The sequence below is a fragment of the Cynocephalus volans genome, chromosome 14 (assembly GCF_027409185.1).
Source record: "Cynocephalus volans isolate mCynVol1 chromosome 14, mCynVol1.pri, whole genome shotgun sequence".
Lineage (NCBI taxonomy): Eukaryota > Metazoa > Chordata > Mammalia > Dermoptera > Cynocephalidae > Cynocephalus > Cynocephalus volans.
This window is the reverse complement of record NC_084473.1, coordinates 51,564,946-51,588,682: the sequence shown is the minus strand read 5'-3', so window position 1 is coordinate 51,588,682 and position 23,737 is coordinate 51,564,946. Positions and strand designations below refer to the sequence as shown.

General features: G+C 38.9%; 1 protein-coding gene across 1 annotated transcript in view; it reads right to left on the bottom strand.

Moving 5' to 3' along the window:
• Positions 1–23,737, bottom strand: part of EML6 (EMAP like 6) — a 264,754-nt gene that overhangs the window by 37,256 nt on the left and 203,761 nt on the right. The window contains exons 24-27 of the mRNA XM_063078051.1: positions 19,735–19,823; positions 15,850–16,026; positions 747–948; positions 536–662 (exon numbers count right to left, since the gene is read on the bottom strand). Coding sequence (XP_062934121.1) covers positions 536–662; positions 747–948; positions 15,850–16,026; positions 19,735–19,823 — 595 coding nt within the window. The remainder of the gene's footprint in view (positions 1–535; positions 663–746; positions 949–15,849; positions 16,027–19,734; positions 19,824–23,737) is intronic.

Below are 23,737 nucleotides of genomic sequence, written 5' to 3'. Positions count from 1 at the left end.
TAGAAATGCTAAAGTATTTGACAACTTTTCAATACTTAAAATAGCACATCAAAAAGTCCTAAAATAATAGTAGAAATCTTCTTTCTACATAGAGCATTCAAGGCAACAAAATCAAATGGGTTCGGCCTGGAATTGTCAAACCCACCTGAACAAATTTGGGCAGGTAAAGACACAGTAAGAGAAGGCACACCAAGTGACCGAGGTGCACTCAGGCACAGGCTCTGGTTGGAATGGAAGATGATTTTTCAAAAGTGCACAAATATTCCTCCACGACCTCAGCGGCCTGCCCTCCCATCTCGCTAATCAGCCATCACAGAGCAGCTTTGGGGCCATCCTGACATCCTCTCTTGGCAAGGTGAAGCCTAGTCCGACCAAGTTTCATGTGTGAAACATGAAATGCCACATACTGAGGGCACTGGGCAATTTCCCCCAGCTTAGGCCTGTGTACAGGTTAAAGACTGACTTAAGTAGAAACTCCAGTTTAAATAAGTTTCTTGTGGTCAGGCCTAAGAAAAGCAAACCTGCGACACCATACCTTTCCTCCACGGAGACTTCCTTCAGCTGCTGGTGTGGTTTGGTGCCTTCCATTTCCCTGATGCTCACGGCATAGATCTTGGTGGTGTAGTCAATGGCCTTTTCTCTGGCAACGTCGCTGTCGTAGCCTCAAACGACAGAGAGAGATTGGGGAGCGAGTTGGTTTGCAGTGGCTCAGGGCATGAGGCGGCGCCTGGCAGCCCGGGGCTCACCTCCGTCCTCCTCCGCGTCCGTGTCCGACTCCTCGCTGTCCACCAGCTTGCTGTCCTGGGTCCCCACGAACTCCCGGGTCCAGATCATCAGGGCGGTGTCGGCGCCGCCGACCGTGAGCAGCACGGAGTCGTTGTGCAGCCACCTCACGTTGGTGACGTGCGCGCTGTGCCCCACGTACTTCTTGAACCTTGCGTGCTGTCCCTGTAAAGCCAGAAATCGGCGATTACCCCAGCCAGTGGCTCATGATCCCCGTCCCTGGGCCGTGTCATCCGTGTTATTTTCTGCGGTGGTTTCCACTGGATACAAAGGAAACAGTTCGTCTAAGCGGCTATTTCCCCACATTTCACCAGAATGTCAGCTCGCGAGGGCAGGGGTAGGTCTCCTTTTCCCTACAACAGTAGCCGGCTCATGACAGGTCCTCAATAAATATTTTTTTGAGAGAATGAATAAAATTTTAGATTTCTGGGAGCCTAAGGAAGTATAAAAAGCTCGTTTCTGTGTCTCTCAAATATTAAATGTGCCATCTCCACAGGTCTCTAGGGTAAACTCCCCATTGTGAATCTGGCTGACATTTGAGATCAAAAAAGTCCTCCCAGTCATACCCCACAGTGGCTTTTGTACCACAGGCCAGGCAGGGACAGAAGAGCAAGGGGCTTCTTATAACCTTAGGCCTCAAATAAGGTTTGAAATGAACAAAGAGTTTCTGCCATAGACACCAGAAACCATTTCTAACATTAGAAACATTCAAAAAATTGATTTAAAGACAAAGTAAGCTCCTTTTCAACAAACATAACCAGATACATAAAACCCGATGTATTAGTAATTACTGAAGGCTTTTGGGAGTGGCGTGCCCAGACCACACCACGTTTACCCACAGGTGGAGAAGGGGGAGGGTGGAGTGGGAGACAGCTGCTCATTCCAGGGCACTCCTGGCCAGTGGTGGGAAGCCGAAGCTGGCAGCAGAAAGAGCTTCCATTTTTGGCTCATGAGCCACAACCTGGCAAAAACAGCTCCAGCGGGAGCCATTTTAAACGGTAAGAGTTTTTCCACCCTCTCAGCGACTCCCAGGGAATACCTTATGCAATACGGGAAGCCACATGAACTCTCTGAGGTTGTGAGAGGGCCACCGGTGTCCCAGATGAGAACTTTACTAAATAATGGACAAGAGACTTCCAGAGGGTTTTGGACTGGCATGCTGGAGAACCCGAAACCGGCGCAGACACACGGCAGGCAACAGGTGTAGGAGAGTCGTGACTTTGAAATACTCTTGGTCAAGACTTTTCTGTAACTGGTTGGCCCCTACCTGACAGTATATTGGAACTGCCCACTCCTCAGCAGAGTACCGAGTCTAGAAAGATTAGTGACGCAAAGAGGCAGGCAGCATTTCCAGGCAGCCCTCCAGAGCCACCTGTTTGTTAGCTAACAGGCAGAGCTGAGTAAGAATTTCCAAGGGAAACCCCTGTGGCCATGTGAGATCCAGAAAACATGGAAACAGAGGACAGTCATAGCACTCCCAGCTGTGCCCTGCTGGAAGCAGGACCCTACCCAGTATGTCTACTACAAATGCAAGCTGGTTTCTTTTGAGGAAGAGAAAGTAAAAGAGCATGAGAAATGCCTTTCTTACACCGTTGCTTATAAAAGGAGACAGAGTTTCTAGACGGGATGGAAGAAAGAATTCAAAAATAAAGGTTCATAGGAAAACAGATTCTAAGAGTTATCAGAGTCAGGTTGCAGAGGGAAAGAAAGTGACACAGGAAAAAATGCTGGGCCACGGAAGCTATTTAACAAAGCCGGCAGAGGGTGATTCAAGATTCTCAGAATAGGAAGAATATTGCTCCAGGGAACAATAAAGGGAATTCACAGTTAGTAGAAGGTTCTAGGAAGCCAGCTGCTGTCTCAGGAGGAAAAGGCTGGCAGAGATGCCTGGTGGTTCCCTCTAGGGTCTATGGAAGCAACCTCCCGAAGACTCGGCCCAGCCAGTTGGACGTGCTGCCTTTCTGGGCTATCATGCCACACTCTGCATTGCTGTTCCACCCATCAGGACCTGCTAGTTCCCCACAGCTTTCCTCTTTCACCGAGTCATGAAAGACTGGATGACAGAGCCAGAAGAATCCAGACTACGTCTCAAGAGCACTGGTTTTTAACCACTTTTAGGTAAGAAGTTCCCTGAGAATCTGATGAAAACTATGCACTCTCTCCCCACATTCACATTTCACATAATTTCTCTGTCTATAAAATTTTACATGCAGGTTTCCTCTCTGAAGAACCATTCTCCAGAGATTTTCATGTTCTGAGAAGGAAACTTAAGGACTTGAGGGCATGGAGGGTTTTACAAATGTAAATGACATGTTGGCAATTTAGCCTCTCTGTCTAGCAGAAGGGCATAGGTTTGTGAGGGAAAGGAGGTTTGGGAAGCTTTTGGCTAGCCATGTAGGTGGTGTTAAAGGACAGAAGTTGGTTTTCTGGTCCATGGTTTAAGGTAAGAGAAAAATGGGTGCGCTCTGACAAAGTGTAGAGTCCCTCTCATGGAGGCTGAAGACAGTGTGGTTGTCAGGGGACTTGTGACCTAATTGAGAAGGTTTTAAACTGTAAAACTGAATATTAATAAGGATACGTGTCTGTCATAGAAAGAAAAATGCAGGGAGGAGATGCCTAGTAACTCAGGGGAAAGGAGGATGAGAAAAAGGGTCAAGAAGAACCCAGTAGAACTTGGATTCTGGACAGAGAGAGATCTGTGTGGTGGCAATAAGAGCTCACAGGTATCACCAAGACTTGATGACCTGGAACTCAAGGCTAGAATACAGCAATAGTATGGTGTACGTGTCTGCTTGGGCTGCTGTAACAAAACACCACAGGCTGGATAGCTTATATGATAGAAATTTATTTCTCACAGTTCTGGAGGCGGGGAAGTTCAAGATAAAGGTGCTGGCCTATTTGGTTCCTGGTGAGGGCTCTCCTCCTGGCTGTAGATAGCTGCCTTCTCACTGTGTGTGCACATGGCCTTTCCTCAGTGTGTGTCCATGTATGCAGAGAGAGCAAGCTCTCTGGTTCCTCTTCTTATGAGGACGCTAATTCTATCATCAGGGCCCCACCCTTATGAATTCATTTAATCTCAGTTACTTCCGTAAAGACCCTATCTCCAAACAGTCACATTGGGGGTTAGGGCTGGACACAAACATTCAGTCATAACAGATGGTGAACTTAGTTCAACAGACCCAGAGCAGCTGGAAGAAAGTGGCTACAAGGCTGGATATATTCACTGGTGTGGGGTTCATGTATTTAGGAAGTAAATTGTGCTGGAAAAGTCAGATTGAAAAATAGGAAGAAAAGTGATACTATCAAAGGAATTTTTACTGGCCAGTGGTTTTCAAATGCTTTTAATGTATGAAACTATTTCCTCAATCAAATCTTACATAGTAGAACTCAAGAATAAAAAAGATAAACAATTTGACCTCAAATAATGAACAAAACATTTGTACAGACTACTTCACAAATAGCCAATAAACAGACAAAGAAAGTACTCAGCCTCATTAGTCATCAGAGAAATGTAAATTAAAAACACAATTAGATAGCACTGTCTACTCCCCAGGACAGCTAAATTTTACATGTCTGATAATACTGAATGTTGGCAACTGGAATTCTCTTACATTTTTTGGTAAAATGATACAACCATTTGGGAAAAGGTCTGGCAGTTTCTTAAAAAGTTAAACATACATTTTTCCCTATGACCCAGAAATTCCACTCCTACATATTTACTTAAAGAAAGCATATGTACACAGGGACTTGTCCAAAAATGTTCATAGCACCTTTATTACAACCAAAAATTGAAAAAGTGTGTGTATATAATAGGCATATGGATAAATAAGCCCCGTTATATCCATGCAATGGAATTCCACTTAGCTATAAAAACGTATAGACTATTATTACCCACAACATGGATAAATTTCAGAAACATTATCTGAGTAAAATAAGCCAAATACAAAATAGTACTTACTTGATTATTCCATTTATATGAAGTTCTGGAACACGTGAAACTAATCTATGGTGAAAAACATTGGAACAGTTGTTTCCTCTGTGGGTGGAGTGGGGGCGGGGATTGACCCAGAAGGAACATGATGAAGCTTCCTGCGGTGATGATAATGTTCTGCATGTTGACAGGAGATTGGGTTATACAGATGTGTTTGTCAAAGCTCAAAATGGAAACCGTAAAATTTGTGAACTTCAAATGTATGTAAATTTTACTTAGAAAAATAGCATAAACAAATGTTGAACTCTAGGTAATGATATGCATGTTGAAACATTTAGTGCTAAGTGTCCTGATGTCTACAATTTACTTTTTTCCCCAGCCTTACTGAGGTATAATTGACAAACAAAAATTATTTATATTCAAGTTATAAAACCTGATGGTTTGATATATGTGTACACTGTGAAATGATTACCATGATTAAGCCAATTAGCACATCTATCACATACAGCTACAATTTTGTGTTTGTGGGGGGTGGGTAGGTGGGTGAGGACACTTAAGATCTACTCTCTTAGTAAATTTCAAGTAAAAAATACAGATTAGCTATAGTCACCATGCTGTACATCAGGTCACCAGTACTTATTCATCTTATAACTAAGTTTGTACCCTTCAACCAGCATCTCCCCACTTCGCCCCTATTCCCCAACCCCTGGCAACCACCATTCTACTCTCTGCTTCTATGAGTTCAACTTTTTTAGATTCTACATATACATGAGACCGTACAGTACTTGTCTGTTTGCATCGGCTTATTTCACTTAGCACAGTGTCCTCCAGGTTCATGCATGTTGTCACAAATGGCAGGATTTCCTTCTTTTTTATGGCCATTTTATGTAAGTAGGTGTATATGTATGTATGTGTGTGTGTGCACGCATGCATCTGTATACCACAATTTCTTTATCGATCCATTCATTGATAGACATTTAGGTTGGGTTGTTTCCTTATCTTGATTATTGTGAATAATGCTGCAATGAACGTGGGGGTGCAAATATCTCTTTGCAATGATGGTTTCATTTATCTTTAGATATATACCCAGAAATGGGATTGCTGGATCATATAGTAGTTCTATTTTTAATTTTTTTGAGGAGCCTCCATACTGTTTTCTATAATGGCTGTAGTGGTTTGAATTATATCCCCCTAAAACTCAATCAAGCTTAAATTGTGTCCCCCAAGTTTTATGTATTAGAAATTTAGCCCCCACTGTGACTGTTTAGGGGGTTGGAAATCCTATTCTGGTAATTGAAGTGTAGGGCCTTAAAGAGGTGATTGGATTGTAGGACCGTGTAGTTGTGAATGGATTAAAAATGGTGGTCAGGGGCGTGGTTCTGAGGGCTTTAAAAGAAGAGGAAAGTCTCTCTCTCTCTCTCTGCTCTCTCTGTTTCCACCATCTTGCAATTTGAGACCCCTGGGTCACTGTTGCCACCACCAGATGGACTTTGGACTTCCCAGCCTCAGAAACTGTAAGCAATAAATTTCATTTTCTTATAAATTATCCAGTTGTGGGTATTTCTGTTACAGCAACACAAAATGGACTAATACAATGGCTGTACCAATTTACATTCCCACCAATAGCATACAGGCTTTCCCTTTTCTCTGCACCCTCACCAACACTTGTTATCTCTTGTCTTTTTGATGATAGCCATCCTAACAGGTGTGAGGTGGTAACACTGTGGTTTTGATTTGCATTTCCTTGATGATAAGTGATGTTGAGCACCTTTTCATATACCTGTCAACCATTTCTATGTCTTCTTTGGAGAAATATCTATTCAGGTCCTTTGCCTGTGTTTTCATCAAGTTATTTCTTTTATTTTGCTATTAAGTTGTGCAGTTTGTTATATATTTTGGATATTCACCCTTTATCAGATATATTGTTTGCAAATGTCTTCTCTCATTCAATAGGTTGCTTTTCATTTTCTTTGTTATTTCCTTTGCTGCACAGAAGCTTTTTAGTTTAATGAAGTTCCACTTGTTTGTTTTTGCTTTTTTTTTGCCTGTGCTTTTGGTGTCATATCTAATAAATCATTGCCAAGACCAATGTCCAGGAGATTTTCACCTATGTTTTCTTCTAGGAGTTTTATGGTTTCAGCTCTTAAATTTAAGTTGTTAATCTGTTTTTTAAATATATATGGTATAGATAAGAATCCAATTTCATTCTTCTGCATGTGGATATCCAGATTTTCCAACAGAATTTATTGAAGAGACTGTCCTTTCCCCATTGTGTATTTCTGGCGTTCTTGTCAAAAATTAGTTCACTGTGTACGTGTGAATTTATCTTTGGGCTCTCTATTCTGTGTCTGTTTTTATGCCAGTACCTGTTTTGATTCCTATAGCTTTGTAATATAATTTGGGTTTTTTTGTAATATTATTTGAAAGCAGAAAATGTGGTGCTTCCAGCTTTGTTCTTCTTTCTCAAGATTGCTTTGGTTATTCAGGTTCTTTTGTGGTTGGTTCCATATGAATTTTAGGATTGTTTTTTCAATTTCTGTGAAAAGTGTCATTGGAATTTTGATAGGGATTACATTAAATCTGTAGATTAGTTTGGGTGGTATGAATCTTTTTACAAAATTAATTCTTCCACCACATGAACGTGGGATAATCTTTCCATTTCTTTATGTCTTCTTCAATTTCTTTCATCAATGTCTTATAGTTTTCAGTGTAGAGATCTTTCATCTCCTTGGTTAAATTTATTCCTAAGGATTTTATTCTTTTTGATGCTATTGTAAATTGGGTTGTTTTCTTTTTCAGATAGTTTGTTATTAATGTTTAGAAACACAACTTATTTTTGTATGCTGATTTTGTATCCTGCAACTTTACTGAATTTATTAGTTATAATAGTTTTTTGCTGGAGTCTTTAGTGTTTTCTTAAGATCATGTTGTTGGCAAACAGATAATTTCACCTCTTTCTGATTTGGATGCCTTTTATTTCTTTTTCTTGCCTAATTGCTCTGGCTAGAACTTTCAATGAATAGAAGTGGTGAGAGTGGCCATCCTTGTCTTGTTCCCAATATTAGAGGAAAAGCTTTCCGCTTTTTGTCATTGAGTATGATGTTAGTTGTGGCTTTGTCACTTATGGTGTTTATTCTGTTGAGATACATTCCTTCTACACCTAATTTTTTGAGAGTTTTTAATCACAAAACATTGTTGAATTTTGTTAAATGCTTTTTTTGCATTTATTGAGATGATCATATAATTTTTATCCTTCATTTTGTTAATATGGCACATCACACTTATTGATTTGCATATGTTGAGCCGTTCTTCTATCCCAGGAATAAACCACATTTGATCATGGTAAATGATCCTTTTAATGTTCTGTTGAATTCAGTTTGCTAGAATTTTGTTGAGGGATATACAGGAATATTGACCTGTAATTTTCTTTTCAGGTAGCATTCTTATCTGGCTTTGTTATGAGGGTAATGTTGGCATGGCAAAATGAGTTTGGAAGTGTTCCCTCCTCTTCAATTATTAGGAAGAGTTTGAGAAAGATTGGCATTAATTCTTCTTTATTTTTTTTTTAAATTTTATTTTATTTTAACAATATACAATGTGGCTGATTTTTGTGGCCCAGTACCGAATTCTTCCTTCCTTCTCCATCTCCCCACTCCCTTCCAAAACCTCATATCTGTTCTCTTGGCTTAACAACTTGAAGGAATTGTGATTGTTGTGTCTTCTTCCCTCCCCCCACCCAGTTTGTTTGTGTATTTATTTATTTATTTATTTATTTATTTTTAGCTCCCACAAATAAGTGAGAACATGTGGTATTTCTCTTTCTGTGCCTGATTTGTTTTACCCAATATAATTTTCTCTAAGTCCATCCATGTTGTTGCAAATGGCAGTATTTCATTCTTTTTTATTAGAGTAGTATTCCATTGTGTAGATATACCACATTTTTCATATCCACTCATCCAATGATGGACATTTGGGCTGGTTCCAACTCTTGGCTATTGCAAATAGTGCTGCAATGAACATTGGAGTATAGGTATACCTTCAACTTGAAGATTTCCATTCCTCTGGGTATATTTCCAGCAGTGAAATAGCTGGATCATATGGTAGTTCTATCTGAAGTAGTTTGAGGAACCTCCAAACTATTTTCCATAGAGGCTGCACCATTGTGCAGTCCTACCAACAGTGTATGAGAGTTCCTTTTTCTCTGCAACCTCGCCAGCATTTATCATTCACACTCTTTTGGATATTAGCCATCCTAACTGTAGGGAGATGGTATCTCAGTGTGTTTTTGATTTGCATTTCCTGAATGCTGAGTGATGTTGAGCATTTTTTCATGTGTCTGTTGTCCATTTGCATATCTTCATTTCAGAAATGCCTATTTAGCTCCTTTGCCCATTTTTTAATTGGGTTATCTGTTTTATTGCTGTAAAGTTGTTTCAGTTCCTTATACATTCTGGATATTAATCCTTTGTCAGATGTATATTTTGCAAATATTTTCTCCCACTCTGTTGGTTGTCTTTTAACTGTTAGTTATTTCTCTTGTTGTGCAGAAGCTTTTTAGTTTGATATAATCCCATTTGTTTATTTTTCCTTTGGTTGGCTGTGCTTTTGGGGTCATATTCATGAAGTCTGTGCCCATTCCCACTTCCTAGAGTGTTTCCCCTATGTTTTCTTAAAGAAGTTTTATTGTTTCAGGGTGTATATTTAATTATTTAATCCATTTTTATTTGATTTTGGTATATGGTGAGAGGTATGGGTCTAGTTTCATTCTCCTGCATATGGATATCCAGTTATCCCAGCACCATTTGCTGAAGAGGCAGTCTCTTCCCCAGTGTATAGGCTTGGTGCCTTTGTCAAAGATCAGATGGCTGTGGGTGTTGGGTTGAGTTCTGGATTCTCTATTCTATTCCATTGATCAGTGTGTCTGTTTTTATGCCAGTACCATACTGTTTTGGTTATAGCTTTGTGGTATAGTTTAAAGTCAGGTAGTGTTATGCCTCCAGCTTTATTTATTTATTTTTTTGCTCAGCATTGCTTTGGCTATACGTGGTCTTTTGTTATTCCATATAAATGTCTGGATAGTTTTTTCCATTTCTGAGAAAAATGTCATTGGAATTTTGATGGGGATTGCATTGAATCTGTAGATCACTTTGGGTAGTATGGACATTTTCACAATGTTGATTCTTCCAATCCAAGAGCATGGAATATCTTTCTATCTTCTTGCGTCCTCTTTAATTTCTCTCAGCAGTGGTTTGTAGTTCTCATTATAGAGATTTTTCACATCCTTGGTTAACTCTATTCCTAAGTATTTTATTTTTTTGGTGGCTATTGTAAATGGGCTAGCTTTCTTGATTTCTCTTTCTACATGTTCTCTAATGGGGAATAGAAATGCTACTGATTTTTGTGTGTTGATTTGGTGTCTTGCAACTTTGCTGAAATCATTTATCAATTCCAGGAGTTTTTTGTAAAGTTTTCTGTTCGATATATAGGATCATGTGATCTGCAAACAGGGACAGTTTGACTTCATCTTTTCCAATCTGGATGCCTTTATTTCCTTCTCTTCTCTGATTGCTCTGGCTAGTACTTCCAACACTATGTTGAATAGGAGTGGTGAGAGTGGGCATCCTTGTTCAGGATGATATTGGCAGTGGGCTTGTCATATATGGCTTTAATTATGTTGAGATACTTTCCATCTATACCTAACCTGTAGAGAGTCTTTATCATGAACAAGTGTTGAATTTTGTCAAATGCTTTTTCAGTGTCTATAGAGATGATCATATGATCCTTGTGTTTGATTTTATTGATATGGTGTATCACATTTATTGATTTGCATATGTTGAACCTACCTTTCATCCCTGGGATGAATCTCACTTAATCATGGTGTATAATTTTGTGCATGTGTTGCTGTATTCTGTAGCTAGTATTTTATTGGGTGAGGTGGGTCTCTTGAAGGCAGCATATAGTTGGGTCCTCCTTTTTAATCCAGTCAGCCAGTCTGTGTCTTTTGATTGGGGAATTTAATCCTTTTACACTAAGAGTTGTTATTGAGAAGTGTTGATTTATTCCTAGCATTTTAATGATTTTTGTTTGGATGTCTTAAGTGTCTTTTGTTCCTTTCTTTCTGATTTACTGTTTGTCTTCTGTATTTGTTGGTTTCTTGGGTTGTAGATAAACTTTTTTTTTTCTCCTCATTGTTAGCATTTTTATTTTACTAGTGAGTTTTGATTTTTCTTGAATTTTTATGGCAGTGGTGGTTATTTTTCAGGTACCAACCCAGTACTCCCTTGAGAATTTCTTGTAAGCGTGTTTGTGTGGTAGTGAATGCCTGCAGTTTTTGTTTGTCTGAGAAATATACTATTTGCCCTTCATTTTGGAAGGATAGCCTTGCGGGGTAAAGTATTCTTGGCTGGCAATCTCTGTCTTTTAGTATTTTGAATATATCATCCCATTCCTTTCTGGTTTTTAGGGTTTGTGATGAAAAGTCTGATGTTAGTCTGATTGGGGCTCCCTTATAGGTGACTTGATGCTTCTCTCTTGAAGCTTTAAAGATTCTCTCTTTGTCTTTGAGTTTTGCCAATCTGACTATAACATGTCTTGGAGAAGACCTTTTTGTATTGAATATGTTTGGGGATCTTTGAGCTTCCTGAATCTGAAGATCTTTGTCTTTTCCTATACCTGGGAACTTTTCTGCCACTATTTTGTTGAATATGTTTTCAATGCAATCTCCTTTTTCCTCCCCTTCTGGAATACCCATGACTCGGATATTTGAGCACTTAAGGTTGTCTGATATCTCTCTTAGATTTTCTTCAATGTTTTAAATTCTTTTTTCTTTTCTTTTTTTTTTTCTGCCTGTGTTATTTCAAACAGCCCATCTTTAAGGTCAGAAGTTCTCTCTTCTGCTTCTGCAAGCCTGCTGGTTAAACTCTCTGTTGTGTTTTTTATTTTTGTTGAACAAATTCTTCAGCTCCACAAGCTCTGCTACATTCTTTTTCAGGGCATTGATTTCCTTGTACATTTCTTCTTTCAGGTCCTGTGTACTTTTCCTCATTTCATCATGCTGTCTAGCTGAGTTTTCTTGTACCTCATTTAGTTTCCTTAGAATAATCACTCAAAATTCCTTGTGAGTCATTTCAAGGGCTTCTTGTTCTATAGGATCTAGAGCTTGAGAGTTGTTACCCTTTGATGGTGTACTTTCTTGATTTTTCATATTTCTGGTATCTTTCCTTTGGTGGTTAGTCATTGCAGCAAGGGACTTCACGATCCAATCGTTCGACCCTATTGTTTGGCCAGGATCCTGCCAGGACTGCCAGTTTGGCATGGCTGCCTCAGTGCCTGTGGGTGGAAGGTTCCAGCCTCTCTGGGCCATGGGGACTGGACTGGGCTGGGAGTCCAGCAGTGGTGCCTACCTGTTCCCACACAGGCGCCTCAGGGTGTCTGGTCACCATGGCTCTCGGGACTCTCCGGGGGTGCCTCTCTAGTCAGCATGCACTCACCTGGGCTGGGCTAATTCTTCTTTAAATGCTTGGTAAAATTCACTCATGAAGCCATCTGGTCCTGGGCTTTTCTTTTCTAGGAGGTTTTTGATTACTGATTCCATCTCTTTACTCATGATTGGTCTGTTCAGATTTTCTATTTCTTCATTATTCAGTCTTGATAGATTATATACTCCTATAAATTTATTCATTTCTTCTAGCTTATTCAACTTGTTGGCATATATAATTGTTTTTTTTTTACGTTTAAAAGAAGCATATTTTATTTTATTTATTTATTTTTATTTATTTTTTTCTTAATTTTATTTTGTCGATATACAATGTGGTTGATTATTGTGGCCCATTACCAAAACCTCCCTCCCTCCTCCCTCCCCCCCTCCCTCCCAACAATGTCCTTTCTGTTTGCTTGTCGTATCAACTTCAAGGAATTATAGTTGTTATGTCTCCCCCACCCCCGGGTTTTGTGTGTGTGTGTGTGTGTGTGTGTGTGTGTGTGTGTGTGTGTGTGTGTGTGTGTGTGTGTGTGTGTGTGAATTTATTTATTTATTTTTAGCTCCCACCAATAAGTGAGAACATTTCTCTTTCTGTGCCTGACTTGTTTCACTTAATATAATTCTCTCAAGGTCCATCCATGTTGTTGCAAATGGTAGTATTTCATTCGTTTTTATAGCTGAGTAGTATTTATAATTGTTCATAGTTGTCCCTTATGACCCTTTGTATTTCTATAGTATCAGTTCTAATGTCTCCTCTTTCATTTATAATTTTATTTGAGCCCTCTCTCTTTTTTTCCTTGGTTTAGCTAAAGGTAGGTCAATTTTGTTCATCTTTTCAAAAAGCCAACTTAGTTTTACTGATCTTTTCTATTGTCTTTCTATAGTATCCATTTCATTTATTTTTGCTCTAATCTTTATTATTTTCTTTCTTCTGCTAACTTTGGGCTTAGTTTGTTCTTTTTCTAGTTCCTTGAAGGCTAAAGTTATGTTATTTGAGATTTTTCTTTTATCTTAATTCTACAATTTATTTTGAGTTACAGAATCTAGGTTGTGGTTTACCATATCACTTTCATCTTATCTGTGTGCTTGAAATTTTTCATAATAAAATGTTATAGAAAATCTTACACAGAAGCTCAATGTATACAAACACAAAACACAGAGCAACTCTTGCTGCCTCAGAACCTTCCCTCCTTGCCACCCCACTTGGCCCTGCCTTGTTTCCTGGGGTGGTCCCTGAGGCACCTCCCTGTAACTCTGGAAGTCTGAGGGAGCACAGCTTCAATGATTACAACAGACAGCTTGCCTGGTCAGGCTGGGAGGTGGATGATGAAATTCTAGAACCAATAATAAACCTAGCACAGGAGTAAGATACAACAGTACCACTGGGGTTTCAGCTATCTAAATATCTTCCAAAACCTTAGTCTACTAAAACCAGAGTATCACTAACTTCTTCTAGCAATTTCTTTTAAAAATTTTTTAATAGCTACTTAGAACTACATTCCGATCAAATAGGAAGGGCTGGTAAGTGAAGGAGAAATGATGGATCACTGAGAGAAGGTCACCAGGTGGCTTTGGAATTTGGGATGGGCAATGAAGGAACACAGGACAAAGTCAGATGTGGATCTTGAAAAAGGTTACTCAGAATGACAATCTAACCTGATGTTAACAAACGAAGAGAGAGGACGGCAACCAAAGAAATCAAAGTGGCTGCCGAGGGAACTTGTGTGTTCCAGTTTTAAATGTACAAATGACAGGAGGAAGAGCAAATAACCAAGGATGAATACAAAAGTCTTGCACAGACGTTTTTAAGTGTAGTGTCAGGAAAGCTAAAGTAAAAAACTAAGACCATTGAAAAGGATTTTAAAGATATAGTTAGGGATAGAAGAAAAATAGAGAAAAGTTAGAAACATGTCTTAGAGCAGATGGCTTAATATGAACTGAAAGCAGATTACTTATCTCCTCTGTCAAAGAGAATGCTCTTCAAACCAGAAAGGCAAAACAGACCTCATGAGTGCAAGCCTTCGAATGTGACCACAGAAATAATGTCAGTAATAGCTGAGGAGTTTAAAAATCAGAAGATGTGGCACCATAAAAGGTTCCTGTATCCAAAAGGAAACAAGTAGACTCTGGCAAATTCATGATTTATGAGCTGATGCAATCTCTGGAAAATTGTAGGATGAAATATTACACAGAAGCTTGATAAGTACTTGCAAAAGGAACTAGTGAGCAGTAACAGAGTTTCACTATGAACTAATCTCACATCTTTTATTGGTCAGTCTACTAGGAGACATTAGGGATAACAGAGACACAATAGCAAGATATTTACCAAATATTTAATGACGTCTTGTTGGACTGCATGTTTGTACAGTCAGATTTAAATGTCTGTTACTGATTAAAGAACTGCAACTAAATGTGTGAATTAATAAAGGGAATGTCGGGCCAACCCCGTGGCACACTCGGGAGAGCAGCGCTGGGAGCGCAGCGACGCTCCTGCCACGGGTTTGGATCCTATATAGGAATGGCCGGTGTGCTCACTGGCTGAGTACCGGTCACGAAAAAGACAAAAAAAATAATGATAATAAAATAAAGGGAATGTCAAATTAAATGGGGGTTCCAGGTGTTGGTGTTGGGTTGTTCTAGTCTATTTTCTTTCCATGGTTTAGAACTCGCGACTGTGAAAGCAGAGGATGATATGATGCTGGAAAGGAGAGTAAATACTTTGAAAAGGTATTTAAAAGAATTGTCTCATTGACAGGATGAAACAATGAGATTAAATAAACAACAAAAAACTTTTTTGGTACAAATGTAAAGTTCTGTCCTCAGGATTTTAGAAAACCAACTGTATAAGTACAGAATGGAGGATAACCAGAATATTTTTGAGAATGACATCTATGATTAATTGTGTTGTTTGGCAGCCCAAAGAGCTGATGCCATTTTAATTTAATTTAATACAAATGTAAAATAAAAACCAGGAAGGTAACAGTCCCACTGTGCTTTGAGCTGTTCAGATTACATTGGAAACAATGAATTCAGTTCTAGAGCAGACAGTTAAGAAGGAATTATTAAAATGGAGCGTGCTTAAAGGGAGAGGACAGCTGGAACCCACGGCGTATGGGAAACGGCTGAAAGAACTGGAGCTGTTTAGGCTGGAGAAAATGAGACTCCGTATGTAACCTTCCTATATACGGAGGACTAGACTTGCTCAATGATGGTCCAGAAGGCAGAATTTTGGCTAAAGAGAAATGGATTCATCTCAATGTAGAGCAAAACTTCTTAACAACTGGAGCTATTTAAAAATGAATTGGGCTTCTCTGTGAGGTAATAAATTCCTCATCTCTGGAAATATGCTGGCACGAGTTAGAAAGCACAGGGCTGAGCCATCATAAAGACGACTCTTCCTTTACAGTTTGTAAGATGTTGGATTTGATGACTGCTAAAGGCCTTTCGAAGAGGAATTTTATGCCATGAGAATTTCACTCAAATTAGTCATTCAAACATAATGTCAGGGAAGTTTTTATATAGCATTAATGATACTATAAATAACATCATTAATTACTGATGCCTTCAAAATTTAAAAATCCACTTAGATACAACAGAATGATTTTGGGTTATTAATGAGACTGAGTAGGTATATATAATAAACATGCACTATTACCTTGACAGGATATGAAAAAAGCTTAACGAAACCAAAATCATCTCCAGTGGCTAAGAGGGAACAGTCTTTGGTAAGACTGGCGGCATTTACATCGGTCACGTCACTGTGTGCTGGCCAGATTCCCTCACAGGTGGGCCCCAGGACACAGGTCCATGTGTCCCACTCTATTTTCTCAATCTGAAAAAGAAGGAAAAAATTATATTTTGGTACAACCTAGTTTCAGTTTTTGGTCTTTTTGGGGGGAAGAGGACGGTTATTTAAAAGAAATGGTTTGCGGCTGAGTAGTTCTAAGTGATGACTTTGCCGATAGCAGGCATTTGTGTTGTGTGCTAAGGTGCACACGTTCCAAGTTGTATCTGCATTGACTTAATAAACCAACACTGTAGACAAATATCCAGATATTTTTCTCTAGATAAAATGAACATTTTGGCATTGTGGAAATCTGACAATAATGAAGTTTTTTAGTTCTTAACTGGACATTTATCACTGAATAAGCCATAAGGTAGATCAGGGTTTCTCAACCTCAGCACTGACATCTTGGGGTGGATAACCCTTTGTTGTCAGGAACTGTCCTGTGCATGCTAGGATGTTTAGCAGCATCCCTGGTCTTCACCCACTGGATGCCAGTAGCACTCCTTTGTCCCCAAACATTGCCAAAAGTCTCTGGGGAACAAAACTCCTCCAACTGGGAATCACTGAACCAGACTGAGCAATGGGGATGCTCATTTAGCAAACGTAACAAGACATAACATTTTTTTAAAGGACTGCTTCCTTGGAGGAAAAAGTAATAAGATGCTGCATCTAGCTTAATATCTTTTGTGCTCTAGAGAGACTATCTTAAAAATTTGAAGAGCTATTCATATTGTATTGAATATATATTTTATCCTTTAAAACTATTTTTGTCTGAAATTCATGGCAGATTTACAATTTGCATAGGTTAAATCCTGATAAAATTGAAGCTTTTCTTTTTTTAAAAAAACGACAGCAATAAACTATTAACACCACCACTATGTATTACGCTTTCCTGGAGGATTTTATTTACTTTCATTCAAGATCTGCTAGTAAATCTTAGCATTACAGTTTCTTTAGCTAAGCACTTTAAAACACTGTTTTAAAAGAGTATTAAAAAAACTGTCAGAGCACTGTAGCTAAAATTAAAGCCCAGATCTCTCCCTCTGGATTTGAAAACTGCTTTGCATGTTGCTAATGCACCTTGCCTCCGGTTCTGTTGTGTTTCCTGCTTGCTGTTACTGCTTAGAAGAGAAATTACAAGATAAAGATGTAGCCGGTGTTGTTGTCTCACATGGTAAGGTGCTATACATTTTTTTAGTCACTCAAATTTCTCCCCTTTTAATGTCTGTGTTTCTTTTGGACACATGCAAAACTGGGACCAAAGTCTGTGCTGGTCCGGTGACGTGGTGTGACTCAGACAGAGCCAGACCAAGGTGACTCAAGGTGGTTCACCCAGCTATTTCCTCAGTTTTCTGGGGGAGAAGTGGAGTCCCCCAACCTCTAATGACATCCTAAATGGACCTTCTCAGGAAGAGAAGCAAGGAACAATCAGCGGCTGGTTCTGGAAGCAGGCTTTTCAGCCACTGACTCCCTTCCAGGTCCCGGATTCCATTTCTGAGACCCTTCATACCCATCACCAACCACTGAGGTGGTGCTGGCCCTGTTACTCAGGCAGGAAAGGAGAGTAATCTGGTATTGTTCCCCCTGCAGTCACCTCCAAAGAATACCCTTGGCCAGGTCTGGATACCATGCTCTGCCCGGAAGCAAATGTCTAACTTGTTGGAAGCTACAGAAACTGCATTTAAATGGGGCTTTAAGTATGATCCCTACAACCCACAAAACCCAAAAGGATTAAACACACTTGTTAAAAACCTTGGGACTTAGATAAAAGGAGAGTCCTCAAAGGGTCTCTTCCCTAGCACCCTGACTCAGTCAGATATGTCATTATCATCATTTTGCCAAGGAGGGAACTGAAGCCTACAGTGAGGTGACATCACTTAAGTCACCACACACTCAGGAAGAAGAGGGGCAGTTGAGCTCCAGAGAGCCTAGTATAGCTACTGTAACTGCACCATGCTGCAGCTGATGAATTTTAAATGGACATTTTAATATCTTCACATTTAATAATTTGCTGGGTAAGTTTTGTATTAGTTTCATCGTGGTTATTTCTTTAAAAAAAAAAAACTTTTTTGAAAAGGAGATTTTCAAAATCCATCATACTCAATTGAAGGGTGTGACAATACTAGTGACTAAAATGATGAGCTACCTTTTTGGTGCTCTTAGTAGTGACACTACCAGGGAGGCTGGCCAAGGAAACATCAGCTGGAGGGACTCCCCAAAGATCATCAGGAATCGGCCTCTGGAATAACAAAGGTGTACCGCAGAGTGACAAATTAACTCTTCATGCAAGAGTCCGGTACTTCGGGAAGCTTTATAACACAAATTTCTCTCTTTTATGTAATAATTCTCATCTGTCCCAATCTGGCCTCATCCCCCTCTACCATTTGGTTGAATTGCATTTTAGTATACTTATTTTGGAACATGAGAACGGGAAGGGAAGATACAGCTGAAGTGATGTAAAATGACACTTAAATACACAGGAGAAGCCTGAGAAGCCTAAGAAGCCTCCTGGTCCAGGCTATGGAGTCACACCATGGACCCCTCTAGATTGGGATCACAGCTCCGTGGTTACCTTACTCTCTTGGAGCCTTTATTTACTGATCTGTAAAATGAGACTGACAACTATCGCATAAAGCTGTTGTGAGGATTAAAATATAGGTATATAAAGTGCCCAGCAAAAGTCAACAAATGTTCGGTGAATGAATAACATAATTAAAAATATCTCTTACTCAAGGTTATAAAAGGTCCTTCATATAAAAAAATTTGAGGACTGATCAGAGGTAAATAGATTGGAATTGGGGAATGATATCAGTTTATCAGTAGGCAATTACCATTAATGTAAAGCCATCATCTGTAACAACTTGTATTTCTTAAATACTGCACATATACTTCCTGTATAAACAATGAAAACATTAAGAACATACAGGTGTCCAAATGTCTTTGGGAGTACTTTACAACACTAGGATAGATCATAATGCTGGCAAACTGAAGCTAGAGAGAAGCAGATGCTTGTCACCCAGCAGCATAGTCTTACCTCCTTTTCCTCTAAGGAAGCAATATTTCTTTTTCTTTCATCAAAAGTTACTTAGCAAATAAATGAGCCAGGTTGTCTCCAGGGACTCAGAGAATCTTTTGATCATCAGGTTCATTATGTGCACACCTCGAAAGAGGTACTCGTCCACAAAGCAAACTAGCTGTCAGGTAGGTATAGTTTATGTGTTCAAAAATTTTTATTTAGGCTTTGATTTCAACAATTAAAAAGTTATGTATGTGGCTAAGAACGTGAGAACAACATGGAAAAAGAAAACAGTTTGATACATTAGAATGATCAAATTATGGATTGTTTTTGTTCTAAAAAATAATTTTTGTTATTGTTATAAATAATATTATTATTACAAATAATAAACATTGAGAAAATGTTTCAAAAATTTATGTCCATAAAAAGCTTTGCATGAAATGACATGTTGAATGGAAAAAGTAATATGCAGCATCCAAATTGTTATCTTATTTGTTGTCTTCAGGCAGAGAAAAATTAAGCAGAATCCCAACTGTACATTGCCACATCAGGGTATAGCAAATCCATATGTCCTCAGAAATTAGAAAACCAGATTAAGCAATCAGATATAAGAAATTACCAAGTTTAAAGGAACACCAAATGTAACTCATATTAGTAGTTATGACTGATGTTTTATTAAAATGCACATTTAAAATCACTATGAAATATTTTTTAAAAGCTTTGTGTATGATTGTTACCTCTGAAGGTCTTATTATATGCCGTTTGCCTCTTGGAGCTTCAAAAAACAGTTGTTCTTTGGCACCTGAATTAACTTGCAACAATTTTCCTGTTATGACAGAATGAAGCAGAGAGACAATTAAACTCTGCCTTTATCTTTTTATTATAAAATAAGTAGGGCTGCCACTATTTTGATTCATTTTAATAATTCTCATCAACTGAGTAAATATACATTGAATTATTCAGAAGGGCATGGAAGGGCAATTACATGGCATGGTACAAACTCCAAAGCTATGATTTTCACAATATGGACCTCATAAAATTTGACCTTGAACATCTTTCAAATAACAAAGAATCAAGTTTGATATGTTTTCCTGTTGCACTGAAAATAGCTGCAGTTTTCCAAAGCCTGACAAAATAAATTTTTTGCTCTTTTTCTCTGTTGTCTTCTAGCACACAGATTAAGTAAAAGCAAACTGCTTTGGCAAGAATTATGGCATTAGAGGTGAGATTCTTGTTGTGAGCATTTGAGTTTACTTAGGTCTAAATTCTAAATTTGCCTTTAAAGTTTAGAAACACAAAACAAAGTATAAATGCTCATTCTCTCCCCATCCCATCTTATTTAAAAATTTGAAAAGAAGTCCAAGACTTTCTCCAAACAAAAATGTTGAGCAAAAATAGCATTTCAGTTTGATGTAAAATTATAATCTTGGATTCATTTTGATTGGTGTTGAAAAAGATTAGAGTTCCTAAATTCTCCTTCTACAACATCAACAATCATTTATGGCTTGAAATTTAAACGACTCAAAGTAACACATTCTAGAATTTTTTAGCATTTTTAAAATTATGGATAATTTCAAACATATATAGAAGCAAGAATGGTATAAAGACCCCTATGTGCCCATGGTCCAGCTCCAGCAGTTACTAAAACATGGCCAGTCCTGTTTCATGTACCTTTGCTCACTCCTGCAACCCAGATTATTTTGAAGCAAATCTCAGACACTATAATATTCATCTATAAATAATTCAGTGTATCTATATATAATAACATTTCTCCCCCCTGCCTTCCGACCCCCTTTTTCCCATTAACTACATAAATCTAGTGATCTTGAAGTGTCCTTCATGGAAAAATAATACCAAAATAAGAACTTAGTCATTTGTATCATGTTCTTTAAAATTTCGGTGGGCACCACCTAGGTCTGAATTCTAGCTTGGCTAACCTTATGGAGTTGCAGGCCTACTTCTAAGTGACTAAATAAAAAGTTTCTTTTATTTCTTGACTGACAACCTTAATCATTTCTAAGTTGTAGAGTTATAACATGATGATAGAAGGTTTTGCCTTCACTCTGAGGATCAGCACATCTGAAAATGCGTCTTTTGAAATGGGCACATTTGCCTGACTTTATGGCTGAATGTACACAAATGAGAAAAGGAAAAAGGGAGTTAAATTAGCTTTGGCTATTTAGCATTATATGAGAATGAGTAATCAATACTTTTCCAATGAACTAAATATTTCTGCAAAGTAATTACATTTTTAGGATTCTCAAGAGTGATTGAAAATAACCAAACACATGGAAAAAGGGTTTAAAAATTCAGTAAAATTCTTTGAATGTAGCTAATTTTAGATAATTTTCGGCCATGAGATATTAACAGAACTCAGAGATTGTAATTCTCAGGTAATCCCAACTCACTTTACACCATAGTTTCAAAGATCATACTTAGCTCAAAAAAAAAAAAAAAAAAAAAAAAACCCAAAATTATTAAAATAGCTCAGTGAGGTACTTTATGATTGCAAGAATATTAGAGAACTAAACTTATAGATAAGCACCAGAAGTGCCATGCCGTGTTGCAGACACCTTGTGGAGTACCTACCTAGCCCATGCCCCTTCCCTGAGATGCGCTCCACCACCACTGAGGGCCAGGACCCTAAGGTCATGTTCATGCTCTGGAGGCAGACACTGAACCCAGAAGAGCCAGGCCCAGACTGGGCTGGGCAATCAAATTCCTTGTCCTGGGAAATTGGAATCTGGGAGGCTGAATGAGTGGGTGCCTATCTAGGATGAGATGTGGACTTAGAGACTGAGGGTGGCATTTGGGGGCAGTCAAGACTGGACAATGTGAAAATGAAAATGTGCTTGTGCAGATAGAGTGGCCAAGGGCAGATTCAGGACCCAGAAGAGCAGTGGGTGTTGAGACCAGCTGTCCCAGAGCAGGAGAAAAGGGAGAAAGAACTGTGGCTTGGTTTCTGAGCATTTTCCAGTTCATTCCTCAAGCCAGTTTTTTGGGGATGTGTTGCTTCCTGCTCTTGGATTCTATGAGATAACCTTATATCTTTCCAATAAATTCATCCTTTATTATTTTAAAATTTAAGCTGGTTGGAGTGGGTTTCTGTTCCTTGCAAGCAAGGATGTGAAGGAAAGAAACTGACAAAAGCTATTCTTGGTGAGGAAGTATAATTATGGGTGTGTGTGTGTGTGTTTCGACCAAATTTTCTTTACTGCTATTATTACATTTTTTTTAAAGCATAGAGGAAATATTTAGGTCACCACTTTTTTCCCCCTCTGCTTGCTGCTCTGTATATATATAACCACTGAGATATTCTGAGGATAAGAAACAGAAGCAAAGGGCAAAAAGTCTGTATAATCCATATACAAGTATAATTGCCCCTGAATATTAGTAGCCTTGTTCTTTCAGAATCCTCACCTTTTTATTCACTAGAAATGTCTGCTCATACAGAATAAGAGAATTGAAAGAGATACCATCCTCATTACTAAGAAGGTACCGTACAGTAAATAACACATCTTTTAGGTATATAGAGCTATGTACTCCACAAAGTCATCTACATACATCATCCCAGTTGCTATGTAATTTACAAGTTAGAATAAATTCCAAAATTGGGACTAAATGTAGCAAGTATATCAGGTCATTTGCAATGAAAATGGGAATGAAATGTCCTATTGTGACACAGACTATTAATTGTTAAAAGATCTTATAGTCCTGATGTTTCTAGAAATGAACTTACAGCATCTAGAAAATATCCTTCCATATTTTCTCACTCTCTGTATATTTTGTTCTTTCTCAAGCATTCCACGCAGGAGCTTTCATTCGGGGATAGCTGATGTTCTTGCAAAAGCCCAATGTGCTTTTCGGTTTTCCTAGGACCTGCGGTTGCCATGGGCACGTGAGGCTGCTGAGGCTGGCGGCTGTTTCATTCCCCACCCTGGCGAGCCAGCTGGTTCTGGCAAATGCTTTTGCTATTTGTGACAGGATCAAAGGATCTCTGCTTCTAAATTCCGCTCTCTACCCTTGCCAGACCCTCGAGGCCCCCACTGTGAAAAGCTAGGCTGTGCTTGAGGCAGCATGGCACATTCTTGAGATCAGGCATTTTGGAACTGGGATATCAGGAGCACAAGAATATCAGGATGACACGTCTCATGGCTAATAGAACTGGAATTAAACTGGGAAGATTCATGGGCACAACTGCTATTGTTCTCCAGATGGTGTAATTCCTCCCTAAAACCCTAAAGTATTCTGTTCTACTCTCAAACCACAGAAATCATTTGGTCCGACTCCCTCATCTGGCTGAAGGGGCCCTGAGGGTGAGAGGCGAGGTGACCACGTCCTCCTTACTCCCAGTGCCCTTTCAATCGTCCTGAGCTTGAGGAGGACAGCCCTGGGCAGAATTATGGAAACAGAATTCCATCTCTGGGTATATAGCCCCCCAAAATTGAAAGAAGTGTCTGGAATAGCTATTTGTATATCCATGTTCATAGCAGCATTATTTACATTAGCTAAACTGTGGAAGCAACCCAGATGTCCATTGACACATGAATGGATAAGCAAAATGTGGTATACACATACAATGGAAAATTATTCAGCCATAAAAAGGTAGGGAGTTCTGACACCTACTACAACATGGATGAACCTTGAGGACATTATGCTAGGTGAAATAAGCTGGTTACAAAAAGACAAATGCTACGTGACTCCACTTATATGAGGGACCTGGAGCAGTCAAATTAATAG